Here is a 16,340-nt window from a genome sequence, read left to right on the forward strand (position 1 = left end):
TGTGTGTGTGTGTGTGTGTGTGTGTGTGTGTGTGTGTGTGTGTGTGTCTCAAAGGAGAATGGGATTTGCCTTCTCTACTTCCATTTTAGCATGTCTTCTCTGAATAAGCAACAAATTGATGGTAATTACTTCCCCGAGTGGCTTCCAGATTTTAACCATGTGACTAAACAGAACTCCTCTCTGAGGAAACTGGCAAGAGAGGGGAAACTGTTAGTATATGCAGTGATTTTAATAACTATGAAACACACTTTTTTGTCTATCAGCTCTACTTGCATGACGTAAAACACCTACATTAGGATACTTTTTTGTGGAGAAGGGACAGATTTAAATCTGTATGGCATATGTGGATCTATTCTTTTGTTACAAAAAAGAAGAAATAAGTAGATGAAAGCTGATTACTATTTATATTTTAATGCTTTACTTTTTTTATTTTAGATTTTAAGTCTTATATCCATGCTTTATAGAAAGGGATATACATTCTTATAGTCTGTTAAGTATGGCAAACCCTTTTAACATTTTACATAGTCTAGGTAAAAATTGGCTTAAATTGTTTTCAGCTAACATTGAACATTGATGCATTTTACATATCTTTTGTGTGAAGAAAAATAAATAATTCACACTTCTGCAAGTGAAGGTATGTACTATTTCTGACTTTCTTAAAATTATATTATTATTAGAAGTGTCAGCAGGCTTCATGGGTGGCATTTCTTACTGAGAAGCAAGACATGAGTCAATATTTTTATTAGAGTCAACCCACTTGTCTTCATAAACAAAATATTATTAATGTTTTTCCATTTAGACTTCAATGCTAGTAAGAAGAATATACAAATTGCTAGAAGAGAGAAATAAACTACCGTGATAAACAGGTTTTCAAAGACCGCCATGGGCGCAAATTGATGCAAGAAGTTGAGATTGTTAATTAAAGTTCCAAAAGCTGATGTTTAATGTTTTTTAAAAATGTAAAGTATTGAGTAGATTGCTCAGTCATCATGTACTTTTCCTATTGACACAGCTGTAGTTAATGAGATTTTTGAACATCCTCTGTCTATCATGCATTCTATAATGACCATGTAAATATAAACTAGTGGAGAATATGGGAAAAGAATTAAGTGAAAATTCTTTTACAAACACACCCATACATGCATATGCACATGCACACACATGCATGCACACACACACACGCACACCCTTTCAGCCTTGCCTTCAAGTGAGAAAATAATTGCAAAGAACTTAGCCCAGGGGCCACATTAAGTGGAGGCTCTTTATTTTTGTTAATACTGTTTTTAGGACCATAGTTTATAGTGGGAAGTGGGAAAGACAGAAAAGTAAATGGTCAGTTGTGCAAATGCTACTTTTGTGGTGGCTGTGCTTACTGGAGGAGCAGGTGTAAAGGGCATTTGGGCTCAATGAAGACAAATCAAAGGAGGAGAAGATAGACTTAAGTTTTGGCAGGTAAGTAGGCAAGTAAAGGATGGGAGAGGGGAAAGTTACTCCTGGCCAAATGGGCAAATGCACAGGGGCAAGAGGCAGCACAGCACATCTGGAGAATTCTTGGAGTTCAACATGATGAAGAAACAGAGCAGGAGGCTGGTTGTCGCTGGAAATAAACAGGGAACTGAACAGCTTTTTGAAAACTGGTTTTGTGAAGTCAAACCTTATATCAGATATCAAAAATATCTTTAAAAAACAATTCTGGGAAGAATCCTTTCATATAGTCTAGGCACTGGGAATATAATGATAAAAAAAATCCAGTTTGGCTTCAAGAAGATCAAAGAAATAGACACTCACTGAAATATAAATTATACCATATTTAATTTATCTTGGAAATTTAGACTTTGAGATGCATATCATACTATGATATATATACATATATAGATATACATCTATGCATATATATGCATATATAGATGCATATATAAAATGAGGCATTCCTATAAAAATGACCCCATTTGCTTGTTTCCAGGCTTGGATTTGCAAGAATTATCCTCAAGGACAGTGTTTTCTAAATAGGATAACTTTACTTCAAGAGTATGTAAGGCAAGACAATTCTTTGGAATGTAGAAAGAAAATATTAAAGCTTGTTGATATCTTGTTTTTATCCCACACTTTTAAATTTCTACTTTTGTTTATGTTTTGTGTCTGTATAGTTCATTCATATAATTTATAAATAAATAAATATGCACATGTAAAATATGATAAAAAACTTTTTACTGATAGGGCATACATTGGAAATATTTTGGAGACAATTACCATATACTATACAAGTTAATTATTATTTTTCTCCTACCCACTAAACTGGATGACAAGGTAGCTAACACCAGGTAAACATAATTGTTTTGGTTTCGTTGAGGGTATAAAGAAAAGGGGCATCTAAAAGCCTTGTTTAGGAGTGCCTAATTGGCTCAGGTGATTAACTGCCCGACTTTGGCCAGGTCATAATCTCATGGTTCATGAATTTGAGCCTGCGTTGGGCTCTGTGCTGACAGCTCAGAGCCTGGAGCCTGCTTCAGATTCTGTGTCTCCCTCTCTCTCTGCCCCTCTGCCACTTATGCTCTGTCCCTCTCTCTCAAAAAATGAATAAACACTAAAAAAAAATTGTAAAGCCTTTTTTGTTGGGAATTTGAATGAACCTGTGGCCATTAATCATACGTGATGTTGCTTTCAAAAACATACAAGCAAGAAGGAGGGTCACACCTGAGATCCATACATTTGTAGGGAATCCTTTAGTGAGTTCGCAATACCTCTAAAGTGCATTCAAAATGGGGTGTGTGTGTGTGCGCGTGTGTGTGTCTGTGTGTGTGTGTGCACGTGCATTGCTGTCCCTTTCTTTTGAAATGGTCCTTAACTTTAGCTGAATCTTAAAGGACACCATGAACATACCCTTACCATCCTCACCATCACTGAATTAATAGACTTACCATAGAACAACATCCTTTCTTCGTGGGCTGGCTGACTGTAGTGCTCCAATCACACATGCCACATTTTAAGCAACTGGCTTTCCTGGATTATGGCTCTTTGTTTGCCTTGTCCTTTATGACCTAGCTCTTCTTTTCACTCAGTGTCATGTCAGTTTTGTCTGATTCCCACCACAAGATTTCTTGATAATGGGTTTTATTTTTTTTCAAAGAATTCTGCTTCCTAAGGGAAGGTGGAAACCAGTCCTAATATTGTGATCTTGGCCCTGGCTTTGTTTCCTCCAAGTCTTGGCCCATCCACCCCTAGCTCTTCCTGGAGACTCCCAATATGGCCAATGACATTATGGCAGGTGTTGGAAGGAGTATAGAATTTCACGCTTTATTCACTCTTTTTTCCTCTAAATATAACTCAATTAAAAGCATAATTTAATTCCAACAAGTAATATTTACAATTCTTTTGTGGGTATTTCAGGAGAATACAAAGATCAATAAAACAGTTTTTGCCCTTAAGAAATTGAAACTTACTAGACCACAGGGTTAGCAGGATAAGTATTCAAACTTAGGTTTCTTACCTCAAATCTACTGCACCTTCCACCACAGAACACTCATAACTTTGTCTACAATCAGTTTAGAATTGTGTGTGGGTTTTCAGGTTTTCAACACAGAATATATATATATATATATATATATATATATATATATATATATCCTTAACATAGTCCACTTTGGAATAAATTGCATTTACTTTTTACATGGAAAGACTGATTCTGTATTATCTGATTATCTTTTTAAAAGATTCTTTTTAACTCTTTTTTTGCCTTTACTGGCCTTTACTAAACAACAAGAAAAAGTAGGAAGGGAGAGTAAGGTTGCTAAGTCAGTCTGTCATACAAGGAAGGAGGAAAATGATAATAGCTGATCTTTCTGATACTACTAAATAGGAGTTTGTGCAGTACAATTAAGAGTTTTGAGCCATAATTTTATGAGCAGAATTAAATAGAAGAGGTACCTGTATAAAAATAGCAAGTGTTCCATATTTAAACTTTCGTGATCCTAGAATCATAGAACTGGTAAGCTTATCAAGCCCTACTCCCTGATTTCACAGTTAGAGAAACACATTAAAGAGATTAAATGGCCTGTTTAATGTCACCTTGTTATTCCTAAAGCTGGAAGAACTCCTTAGTACCATTTCAATATTCTTTTCATTGTATACTGTTACGATTACATATATAGTTCATCTTCTCTTAACTGAATGTATCAGGATATAGATGTTCAGACTGTATTGATAGGGAAATTACTCTTTTTGCTTTACTTCCCTGTCTATGTAATAGATGTATGGAATCCAACAGTCCCCTCAGCAAATGGGAGAGTTTGAAGATTTAACCTTCAATGCCCTCAGGGAAACAGGATCTGGTTAGGAGTTGCTAATAGTTATTGTTCTGAATTTGAAGAGCTATCAAGGTCTACTGAAGGAGAACAAAGAATGGATTCTAGAGTACACAGGCAATATGAAGATCGATGGAGGGACCCCAAGACTACTATAAGGACTTGGAGAAAGTTGATTAAGAAATATTTCCAGAGAGTAGCTTGGGAATATGAGAACTGGTCAGGGGAGGTTTCCAAAAGGAAGAAAATCCCTTTACTAAATAAGAGTCATATGGCAATGCAAATCACATGTTCCGGTGTCCAGGCGTTTATACTGACCACCCAGCCTATGTTCAAAGGAGGGACTTCCACAGTCCTCACCCTGGGCCTGCACACTGTTTTGGTGGGAATTACTTTGACTGTTAATAGTAAAGCCGAAGTGACAAATACCCATACTCCAAAACCAAAACTGCATTTAGCCTATATTTGAGTGATTCATGTGTCCACCTTCCCAGTGCTGCCTCAGCCCAGCTCACAATGCCTCAGGTGACCCATCTATTCTAAAAAGACCCCATCTATGATGCCGTGCATATCTAGTAGGACTCGTGGGATGAAGTAGGGGGACTCCTCTCACCTGTACCTAAAAGGACTGTATCTAGAATGACAAATGCAAGTTGAAGCTCCCAAGAACTGAGGAGATGGCTATATTAAAGTTTATAAACTCATATAACTATTCCTTTCTAAAGAGTTTAGTTTTACTGTTTTAGAAGATATTTATAAGATACTTAGGTTTTTTCTACTTTTTCTTCCATAAATGGATATAAAGGACCTTACTTGGTTAATTCACAAAATTTAACAAATTATCTACCACTGGGCCATTTCGTTTAACGTGTATGTATTATTTACGTTCATGTATTTCTCTGTCCCTTTAAATAATTCAACAGATAAAAAATGGAGGGGATACAACTTGATGCTCAAGACTGAGGAAAACAAGATGCGTAACTGTGCATTGTCTGCATGACTAATGTGAGCTTAACTGTAATCGTTTGAAAGTATCTAATATATTACTCTCAATGACTAATCTTGCAACCATTTTTTTAAAGCCAGCAAGTGTGCCCTAAAGAACTTCTAAGCTCACAGGAGGAGAGCAAACTAAATTCCGACCTTGCCATTTATATCTTTAGATTTCAGAAGATGTTGAAACCCTACAAAAAGGGAGATTATTTTTTGTTTTTATTTCGTTTACTAGATTTTCTTAGTTTAGACACTGAAGTTACCAAAAAACAGGGTACATCAAATATACTGGGCAAATAGACTGTCTGAGAGCAAATGAGTAACAACAAAAAATTAAGAGCTACACAAAGAGTAAAAGAATGCCTGAATAAAAATCTTCGAGGGAGAATTTTTCCCCAAGTTCAATAGGGCAAAAGATCCACCATAAAAGAAGCAAACAACCATCCTGAAACTTAATTACATTTCAAAGTAATGCAGTTACATGAAAGGAACAAAACGTTTTTGTTCAATAGTTTGCCTACCAGATGGCATTTCTAAATATAGTAATCTAAAACCTTCTGTTTGTTCTATAAATAAAGATGAAAGGAATAGCAATAATATCTAAGCATTTAAATCACTGGGAATAAAAGAGCACTTTGATTGGGTTTAGAAAAAATCTAGTTTATTCTAACAATGATCCCGAAACTGGGAAGACTCACGTTCTAGGTGAAACTCAGAATCCCAGCCTTCCGGTATTGCTCTTCCGTCTGCTCAAAATGGTTTTCATTCACATTAAGGAACAAACCAGGAACTAATACCAGGAGACGTGGGGAAATCTGAAAACATAAGAACTCCTAGTCAGTAGAGACTCTAAAGGGCTACCGTCCAAATACCAGAAGTGTTTTGGGGCTTGTGTGTTGGGGGTGGGGGAGGGTTTTTTGTTTTTGAATTAAAATAGCTGGGGTATATCCTGTCTTATTTTTGTGAGCTAATGTGTAAATGTGTAACGGTTAAGGACCTGGACTTTGGAGTCAGGCCTAATACGTGAGCCCAGGCTTTATGGATAACTGGCAGTATGCTCTTGAGCCGGGTCTTGACTTCTTTGAGCTTCACTGGCAGAAAGAGATAGCAATAGTACAGACTTTTATGGGAATTTAGTTATGACAGCACTGGGCACCCTACTAAGTCCCAATGAATTTCGGCTGTTTAGTACCACTGTTAACAATAGTGATATAGCTATATTACATTAGCTATATTAGCTGTATTACTTTAGCAAATAATTACGCTCCTGATTTTCTGCTATCTCGAAGAACAAGGTGATGCGCAGCCAGGTTCTCTGGCAGTAATAGAGTTCTAAGAGTAGAACTCAACGCCTTACCTGGCACATCTCCAAGTGGTTTCTCCCAGTGTAACACTGCCCTCTTCTCACTTTGCTCTTCAAAGTTACTGAGAATTCATGTGGGGAAGGCAGGCCTGAAGACAGAAGTATTTTTTAAGAATTGGTTGTCAGAGGTCCATCCCAGTCTGTCCTTTCTAATGACTTCATTCTCAGTACTCTCAGCTGACGATCTATAGTCTTGAGTGAAATGACTCGAAGTTCCTTTTGCATCTGGTCAACTAAAAGCATGTAGGACCATTCCCATGGACAGCATTGGTCCAACACTGTGATAGCACAGAGCTATCTTGGCAACTGGCTCATGATGTTAAGCAACTTAGCTACTTGGGAGTAGGGTGAGTACCATGAACAAATAAAAGGTAAGTTGTAATTGCTTACATATGATGCCAACTACAATGAACGGAAGGCTGGTGTTTGTTTAATGGCACTTAAAGTTCCACTGGGTTGTTTGTTGAATTTTACACGAAGAAAGAGCCACCTGCTGGGTCTACAGACTTCAGTGTTAGAAGATGTCTATGGTTAGGTCTTCAGATAGAAGGTAGTTCCATTTATTTTTAGTATTTTAAAAATCGTGACGGGGTGCCTGGGTGGCTCAGTCGGTTGGACGTCCGACTTTGGCTCAGGTCATGATATCGTGGCTCGTGGGTTCAAGTCCCTAATGGGGCTCCGTGCTGACAGCCCTGAGCCTGGAGCCTGCTTCGGATTCTATGCCACCCTTGTTCTCTGCCCCTCCCCCACTCATGCTCTGTCTCTTTCTCTCCTTCAAAAATAAACATTAAAAAAAATTTTTAATTGTGATAAAATGTACGTAACATACAATTTACCATTTCAACCATTTTTAACGTAGAGCTCAGTGACAGTAAGGACATTCACAATGTTGTGCAACCGTCATCACGATTTCCAGAAATTTTTCATCATCACAAACAGAAACTCTACACCCATGAAACAACATATCCCCATTCCCCCTTCCCCTCTGCTTTTGGTAATCCCTCCTCTACTTTCCAGATACCTCATCTAAGTGGAATCATACAATATTTGTCTTTCTGTGTCTGACTTATTTCACGTGGCATACTGTTTTCAAGGTTCATGTATGTTGTAGCACGTATCAGAATTACATTCCTTTTTAAGGCTGAATAACATTCCATCACAGGGATTCCATCTTATGTGTATACATTTTGTTTACCATCCATCCCCTGAAGGACATTTGGGTTGCTTCCGCCTTTTGGCTTTTGTGAATAATGAACACTGGTGCACAAAACACTGGTTTGAGCTCAAGCTTTCTTTTGCATATATACCAGAGTAGAATCACTAGCTCATATGGTAATTGTTTAACTTTTCGAGGAAAAACTAAACTGTTTCCACAGCTGCTGCGCCATTTTTACATTCCCATCAGCAGTGCGCCAGGATTTCAATTTCTCCACATCATCACCAACATATATTTTGTTTTCCGAATAATAACCATCTTAATGGGTGTGAAACGGTACCTCCTTAGATCTGCTGTGTAAACTGTTTTTTAAAACTACAGATTTATTATATAGCTGTCTTACTTTGCATATAAAAAGCCACACACATCCTGTTCAAGTCCCAAAGAAGGTGAAGTATGATTGTATCTGTTAAATTTTGAACAGAATAACACCCTTATTTCTCCAAATAAAAAGGCAATCCTGACTTTTAGGATTGCAGCTAAAAATCCCACAGCAAACAAATATACCCATTAGGCTTAGCGAAGCTGTCACCTTTACAATACCACCCTCAGCAAAACCGAAAACTCTCACGGAAACAGGACCTGCCTCAGATTTGACCCAGAAGCGCGACAGCACCAGCCCTACTGCGCAGGCGCGTCTTCGGGCGCGCGCCCTGCGTGCCTACGTGCGCGGGCCCGCGGGGCGGTGGAGGGGCGGGGCCCACGAAACTCCTCGGGCGGCAGCGATGGCGGCTGCGTCGGGTTCATTTCGCGTGCAGCGTTGCATGGTGTCGCCAGCTGGGAGGCACAGCGCCTCGCTGATCTTCCTGCACGGCTCAGGTGGATTACAGTTTCACGTCCTAGTTTTCTGCTTGGGAATCGTCCTCCCCTCGGGTCCCCCAGTGTTGCCCTAGTGGAGGAGGCGCTGGGCCCATTAGGGCTCGGTGGACTCGGAGAGGGCGACCCTCCTCCCTTCGCTAGCCCTGTGGCTGGGGACACACGGGCCTGGTAATATGTTCCCAGCCTTCCCCACCGTGTGTTCCCTTTTTCTATCTTGTGGTCACTGGCCCACCGCCCTCGCTGATGGCCCCTGTGTCCCGCCCCTCGGCCATCCTTCCATCTACAATATGCTCTTTTTTGCAACCCTTGCTACCCTCCCCTATCCCCACCATTGTTCTCCCTCAAGTTTAAACAGAGCAAGTTAGTAAGGTAAGTTCTCTGCTAGAGACAAATAAATTATTTAGTACTTTCCAGGGTCAGCTATTAGTGATTTGGGTTTTCAACCGCATTGGATTGTTTGCCATTGCTTTTCTTTTTCCAGTCTCCCATACTACTGTAGACATTTCAGCCAGTTAACTTAATATTTATTAATACTTTCTGTGAGGCACTGCGCCAGGGCTGGAGTGCCTTTCTCCCTTTCCTCACTTTCCTGCTCCCCCTTCTTTCTTTTTCCTCTTTCCCTCTCTTGTCATTAAGCCCCCAAGATACAGCACCGAGTCAGCTCTCAGTCCCAGGGGTAGATCTTCTCCTTGTACTGCCCGCCTTTAGTGACGTGTGCTTAATTCGGTATAGCATTTCTTCCACTCATCTGTAATTACTTACGCCTGTCTTTCTCACTTCACTTTCCCTTCCTCAAGAGTAAGGACCCTTGTTTTAATCTTTGCATCCCTAGTGCTTGGCCCAGAATAAGTTCTTGGGAAATATTTTTTTAAAGAAATGAGATGCAGCCGGTGTCCTCAGGGCGCCTACCTAAAGTTAAAAACAAAAACAATTCAATTAGTTTGAGTCAGCAGTGGACGGGAGATCACAAGATGGTACATGATTTACTGCCAAGAGAATTGTAAGGAAAAAACTGTGGTTAGGCATATTAAGGCATTTGGAAGATGAAGAGCTTGTCAGATTTGACCGAGAACGTGGGCTTTGAGCTGAGACTTTGGTAGGCGTAAAGAGATGGTGATTGGATAGTGAAGGGGATTGGAAAGGTACTGGGTGGAAACCTGGAAATGGGCTATTGTGGGAAGTATTCTCGTTTTAAGAATGAGTCCCAATAGGCTGAAGTTTGCCCAAGGTCACTTGGCTATTACTGTGAGTGGTCATGGAATTCGGATTCGCACTCAGATCTCTCTGACTTCAGAAGGGGTAACGTGGAAAAACTCTGAGCTAGGATGTATCACTTTGAAATAGGGAGAAACTGGCCAAACGTGTTGAAAGGGAAATTTGGCTGCTGAGATATATTTAGAAGGTGAGGTGGGGTGTCTAAGATGACACCAGTGCTTTCCAATTAAGAGACTGTTACTGGTACTATTTTGGGCTCCAAGGGTGTTCATTTGTAAGCATCCAGAAATTCCCCAATACCATAATCTTTGTAATAAATAAGTTAATTAGTTAATAATATTTTTAGGAAATACTCCTGGACGTTTCTTTTTTCCATGGGTCGCTTTGCTTAACGTCTATCCTTACTCTTTTCAATTTCAAATTACCGATGTTTTCATAAATTGTAAATCCAGATTTGTACAATATAAAAGTATGTATTATTTTTTTCTTCTGTACTTTGGAACAAAGAATTTATCCAAAGAATTCTGCTAATTATGCAAATGTAATGCAATTCCTATATAGTTAGAGCTCCATTGTAGTAAATAAGACCCTTATTGAAAGTATGATTTTAGGGGCGCCTGGGTGGCGCAGTCGGTTAAGCGGCCGACTTCAGCCAGGTCACGATCTCGCGGTCCGTGAGTTCGAGCCCCGCTTCAGGCTCTGGGCTGATGGCTCAGAGCCTGGAGCCTGTCTCCGATTCTGTGTCTCCCTCTCTCTCTGCCCCTCCCCCGTTCATGCTCTGTCTCTCTCTGTCCCAAAAATAAATAAACATTGAAAGTATGATTTTATATTAGACTTAGACTTTACTATATGTGGTTATGTTATAGGAGATGTTTGGGTTCTGGTTACTCCAAATATGTTACTACATATATACTACAATATAAACCAATTGTAACAATTTTACCTTGCTGTTAGAATAAAGTGCCAACTTTTTAAAAAGCAGACCTTGTGAATGGATGAATGGATGTTGCTTTGTGGCATTAAGTTTTGCTTTTTAAGATTGAAGAAGTGAATTTAGAAGCTTTTTTTTTTTTAAGTCTGACCTTCTCTAGGGTATGCCAGCGATAGAAGAATATAGGGGAATGTGAGTAATACATAGCCAGCTTCATCTGAGCCTTTCCTACTCCTAAAACACAAAAGAAGTATCTTCTTTCAGGATGATAAACACAAGTAATAGTTTAATTAGCTTTGTTTGGTTTCCCGGCTTAGATTAATTCACTCTGTTGGATGCTCCTTTAATGGTATTCATATTTGTAATTACTTAATTTAAGGTCTGTATTCCACACTGCGCTGTAAGGTTCACACAAACCATGCGTGCCTTGCTTTCTCCTCCTGTAGTAAGTGTCTGCGAACTGAGTTGGCTCTTAGTAAAGTCACCAGTAACCTGTGTGTTGCTAAATGTAATAAACATTCTTCAGTCATCCTCTTATCTCATTATTTCAGCTGTTAGCAGCAGCATTCAGTATTCTTTTTTTTTTTTTTTTTTTTTTGAAGAGTAAGGCCAGTACAGGAAGCAACTGTTAATGTTTTTTTAATGTTTATTTAGTTTTGAGAGAGAGAGACAGAGACAGGCAGGCGAAGGGCACAGAGAGAGGGAAAGACAGAATCCGAAGCAGGCTGCAGGCTCCAGGCTCTGAGCTATCAGCTCAGAACCCAGTGTGGGACTTGAACCCACCAATGTGAGATCATGACCTGAGCTGAAGTCTCAGAGGCTTAGCTGACTGAGCCACCCAGGGGCCCCATCAGCATTCGGTGTTCTTGAAACGCTTTCTTGATTCTTTTTACCTGTTTGCTCTTTTTGGTGTATTTTGCATTCTCTTCTATCCATTAATTTTGGGGTTCCTCAGAATTTGGTCCTATTTTTTTTTCATTTTGTTTTTTTTTCTCCCCAGCTAATGTGCATATATGCCCAAGGATTCTGTTTTTTCCCCGTATGGTGATATATATGTGTGTCTCTAAGTTTCCTTTGAGCTCTGGATGTGTTTTTCCAGAGGCCTAATAATCACTCATTCATTAACCCATTCATTCAAGAAATATCTATTATATGGCCACTGTGCAAGGCACTGTCTAGGCTCCAGGCATATAGTAATGAACGAAACAAACAAAATTGCCTTCTGTCGTGGAACTTACATTCTAGTGGAGGAAATATTATAGAGTGAGTGGATAGTAGTAAATTCTAAGGGCAAGGAGGATGGGAGGTATAGGGGGTGATAATTTTAGATAAGGTGGTCAGAGTAGGTCTCACTACAGTGGTGACACTTCAGAAGTTAGACTTGAGTGAGGCAATTGTGTAGGTTTTGGGCTAGACTGTTGCAGACAGGGAAAAGCCAGGAGAGAGGGTCTGAGGTAGGTTCTCCGACATGGAACAGCAGTCAGGCGTGTTTGTCTGGAGAGGAGCAGGCCAGGATATCCAAAAGGGTGCTGCTGGCACAGGTGGTGTGGGGCAGGGGTTGGCAAACTTTCTGTAAAGGCTCAGATAGCAACCATTGTAGCTTTTGTGGGCCATGTAAGGGCTTCTTTTCTGCTTCCCTCTTCTCCTTTCTTTTCCTTCATTTTCTTAAAATGATTCTTAAAAAAATGTAAAAATTGGGGGAGCCTAGGTGGCTCAGCTGGTTATGTGTCCAACTCTTGCTTTCGGCTCAGGTCATGATCTCATGGTTCCGGAGATCGAGCCTTGAGTCAGGCTCTGCCCTGACAGCGTGGAACCTGCTTGGGATTCTGTCTCTCTCCCTCTGTCCCTCTCTTGCGTGTTCTGTCTCTTTCTCGCTCTCTCGGGATAAATAAAATAAACTTTAAAAACTGTTAAAGTCGTTCTTAATGGTTTTTGTCTTCCAGCTGGCTATAGTTTGCTCAACCCCAGCTAGAGGGCTTGTATGCATTCTGAAGAGTACCTCACACTCAGCGAGTATAAACCTGCTGACTCATGCATTTCCTATCCCAGTGTGTGTAGTTCCATTGCTCACTCGGTCATCCTGGCCAAGAACCCCACCATCGTCCTTGAAACCTTCCACCATTGACCCCTCATAACTAGCCTATCGTCAGTGCCTGTTAATTTTATCTCCTAAGTATCTCTGTACATTTCATGGCTTTAACCCTGACTGAACTGAACAGTAGCCTCCTTATTGATCTCCTCACGCCCACTTTTGTCCCTCCCTTCACACAGCTGCCGGAGTGCCCCTTAAAAGATGGCCGCCTTTCTGCCAAAAAGCAGCTAGCTCCGGGCTCTGAGGATTTCTCTCGCCTCATCTTGCACTCCCTGCTCTCTCTCTCAATTCTTCGACGTCATCCTGCTCCTTCCAATGAAGGACCTCCGCATTCGCCATGTCCTGTCCGAGATGCTCTTTCCGTGTGCCCTTCCCTTTTCACCAGCCCCTGGACCTTAAAACTTTGTGTCGGCGTGTGTCGGTTGTGCGCTAGGCCTTACGTGAACAAATAACTCAGGGGATCAAGTGCAAAGTGACCTTTGCTCTGCAGACCTTACATTCGGGTAATGTTATCCCTGAACTCCTTCGCTGAGGCAGTTCTGAATACCATAAACCCTGGCAGCACCAAGGGTCTCATCGTTACAGTGGTTACATTTACCTTTAATGTTTACGTATGGTTACTCCGCTACTGTCCGCTCCTCACCGTAAACTGTATACTCCGTGAGAGCAGGGACTCTTTTCTTCCTCATCTTGCCCTCACTGCCAGACACATTGATGTGCATTCATAGATATATTTTGAATTGATGTCTTAATGAACTGATTTAAAAGAAATTAAAAGCTGTCACCTTTAAAAATTCCTCTTCAGGACTACAGAAGATGGACCTATATTTTCTTCCATTTTTTTTTAATGGAAATATCCATACCTTAATTCTTGCGTGGATTTTGGTTACTTTTCAGCCTTCGGGCATATAATCATTATTTTACATCATGTAAACAGGTTATCGAAATTAAACTTAGATTTCTTCAAGTTAAAAGTATGCTAACTATCCCTTTGATAGATTTTATTGCTTTAACCAAGAAAAGTGTTTTAGGTTGTTCCAAGTACAAAAGTTTATAGACACTTTAAAAATTTACTCTTTTTAAGGGTAAGATAAAAAATGGCAGTGTTTAAAATCAGATAAAGAATTTTTTTTTAGAAAAAATAATTTACTTCATGTATTTGTTGCTGTTGTACCCTTAAACAAAGGAGAAACTTAAAACTCATAAAGTGATCAGTGCCGAAGTTACGAGTAGAGTAATCTAAATTATTTTTGGCTGTTTTTTTTTTTTTTTTTAATTTTTTTTTCAACGTTTTTTTTTATTTATTTTTGGGACAGAGAGAGACAGAGCATGAACGGGGAAGGGGCAGAGAGAGAGGGAGACACAGAATCGGAAACAGGCTCCAGGCTCTGAGCCATCAGCCCAGAGCCCGACGCGGGGCTCGAACTCACGGACCGCGAGATCGTGACCTGGCTGAAGTCGGCCGCTTAACCGACTGCGCCACCCAGGCGCCCCTATTTTTGGCTGTTTATACCTGACCAGTTAATTCATGTTGATAAATTGGTTTCTGTGCCGTTATTTTTATTTATGGAAATTTTTTTTATTCCCTGTTCCAGCCTCTGTGTGATATGAGAGTTATAGACTGCTTTTAAATACACTGTGTTGTCAAAATGTTTTATCTTAACCTAGATTTTGTGATCCATCAGGTGATTCTGGACAAGGATTGAGAACATGGATCAAGCAGGTTTTAAATCAAGATTTAACATTCCAGCACATAAAAATTATTTATCCAACAGCTCCTCCCAGGTATGCAGTAATTTATCTCACTGCCCAGTATAACTGTAGCATAAAATGTATATAAATAGATGTACCAGCTAAATGTTCTTTAAACTTAATTGTGTATTTGAATTGGGGTACTTTTTTTCCAGAACTTTTTATTTTTTCAGTTTTATGATTCAGCCAAGTTTTGCTAGATGAATAACTTATTGCCTTTTTGTAAAGCATTCCCTGAAGCTTTTAACTTAAACTTTGTCCTAAAGAATAGTCTGCTGAACTCAGCTTCCTCTAACCCTGCAGATTGCTGTCTTTCAGATTCTCTTTTTCCCCAAAAAAGAAACTCCAAAAGAAACTTTTTTTTACCCCAAAAGAAACTCCAAGAAGCATAAACTTTCTAATAATTTAGTTATGCCACAATTGATAAACTCTGGAAAAAGGTTTTGTGGCATTGTTTCTGCACTTAAAAAATTTTGGAAATAATATTAAGCTTTTTGAATCCGTAAACCAGAATAGGAATGTGGAATTGGCTACTTACTAAATAGATTATGCAACCTATAGATGTGTTTAACAAAATGCAGAGTCATGAGATTGATACAGTTTTGAAGTCAAACCGCTTTTTATAATTATTAAATTAGCATCTCCATAAGCTTTTATCCTGAGCACATGCTTTAAACTGGGGTTTCCAAGTACTTTTTTGGGTAAGCAAAATAATGTGCTGAGCTGTACAATCCACTAATTTCTCATTATCTGTTCTTGGTTTATTCTTATTAATGACACTGTGTGCTTATGCAAATGTGATTTTTATTTTTCTATTAACTTAATATTAATGAGAATCAGAACCAGAAGTTCAAGGACCCTTTTGAATGCAATTAAGGTTTTACTTACCTTAGTTGATAGAATTGAAAATGGTAGAACAAAATAATGATAATTTTGTCATAAAATTTAAGAGTCAAAAAAAGTTATCTTAATATAATTTTAGAAGAGTTTAGTAGTTTGGTAGGGCAAATGAAAGGCCTAATGACCAGGGCGCCTGGGTGGCTCAGTTGTTTGAGCATCCTACTCTTGATTTCAGCTCAGGTCATGATCTCACATTTGTGAGATCAAGCCCCGCATTGGGCTCTGAACTGACAGCACAAAGTGTGCTTGGGATCCTCTCTCTCTCCCTCACTCTCCCTCAAAATGAATAAACATTAAAAAAAAAAAAAAGAAAAAAGACCTAATGACCAAGAGGTTATTTTTGTGCTGTAAGTTGAATGTCTTTGAAATGTCAAAAGAGCTTTGTTATTTGCTATTGGTTTATAGTGAAGTTGGGAAGAAGAAAGACAATGGTATTCCCACAGAGACAGAAAAGATAAGTTCATTTCAGCCTAAATATAAGCATAATTAATAAAATTGAATGGAAGATCATTGGAAACAGATTCTAGAGTCAGTACTTTTCAGTTTATGAATTTACATCATCACCAGTTTTGATATATGTTTACAGATAAGTGTATCTCAGACTTTAGGCTGGAGATAGTTCTAAGAATAAAACAATCTAAGTATTGTTTGTGGGTGCTGTTGTGTTTAAGTAAAATCTAAAATCACTGAAATATTTCACTGAATTCATAATAACTTTTTGGTATTATATATCTTAATAGTCAGTACATATTTGGACA

The 16,340-nt window shown here is 39.2% G+C and overlaps 1 protein-coding gene and 1 long non-coding RNA gene across 4 annotated transcripts in view; one reads left to right on the forward strand and one right to left on the reverse strand.

Annotated features, from left to right (window-relative positions):
- The window catches only part of LOC121020900 (uncharacterized), a 394,994-nt gene extending 386,505 nt beyond the window's left edge, over nt 1-8,489 (reverse strand). For all 3 annotated transcript variants that reach the window (XR_005786346.1, XR_005786347.1, XR_005786348.1), the window contains exons 1-3: nt 8,406-8,489; nt 6,652-6,746; nt 5,993-6,109 (exon numbers count right to left, since the gene is read on the reverse strand). This is a non-coding gene — a long non-coding RNA (uncharacterized LOC121020900). The remainder of the gene's footprint in view (nt 1-5,992; nt 6,110-6,651; nt 6,747-8,405) is intronic.
- A 62-nt stretch (nt 8,490-8,551) lies between these two features.
- LYPLAL1 (lysophospholipase like 1) overlaps nt 8,552-16,340 on the forward strand; it is a 43,385-nt gene continuing 35,596 nt past the window's right edge. The window contains exons 1-2 of the mRNA XM_040460981.1: nt 8,552-8,692; nt 14,616-14,715. Of these exons, the coding sequence (XP_040316915.1) occupies nt 8,599-8,692; nt 14,616-14,715 (194 nt within the window). The 5' untranslated portion in view covers nt 8,552-8,598. The remainder of the gene's footprint in view (nt 8,693-14,615; nt 14,716-16,340) is intronic.

The sequence above is a fragment of the Herpailurus yagouaroundi genome, unplaced genomic scaffold (assembly GCF_014898765.1).
Source record: "Herpailurus yagouaroundi ecotype Mexico unplaced genomic scaffold, PumYag 253, whole genome shotgun sequence".
In the NCBI taxonomy this organism is placed as follows: Eukaryota; Metazoa; Chordata; class Mammalia; order Carnivora; family Felidae; genus Herpailurus; species Herpailurus yagouaroundi.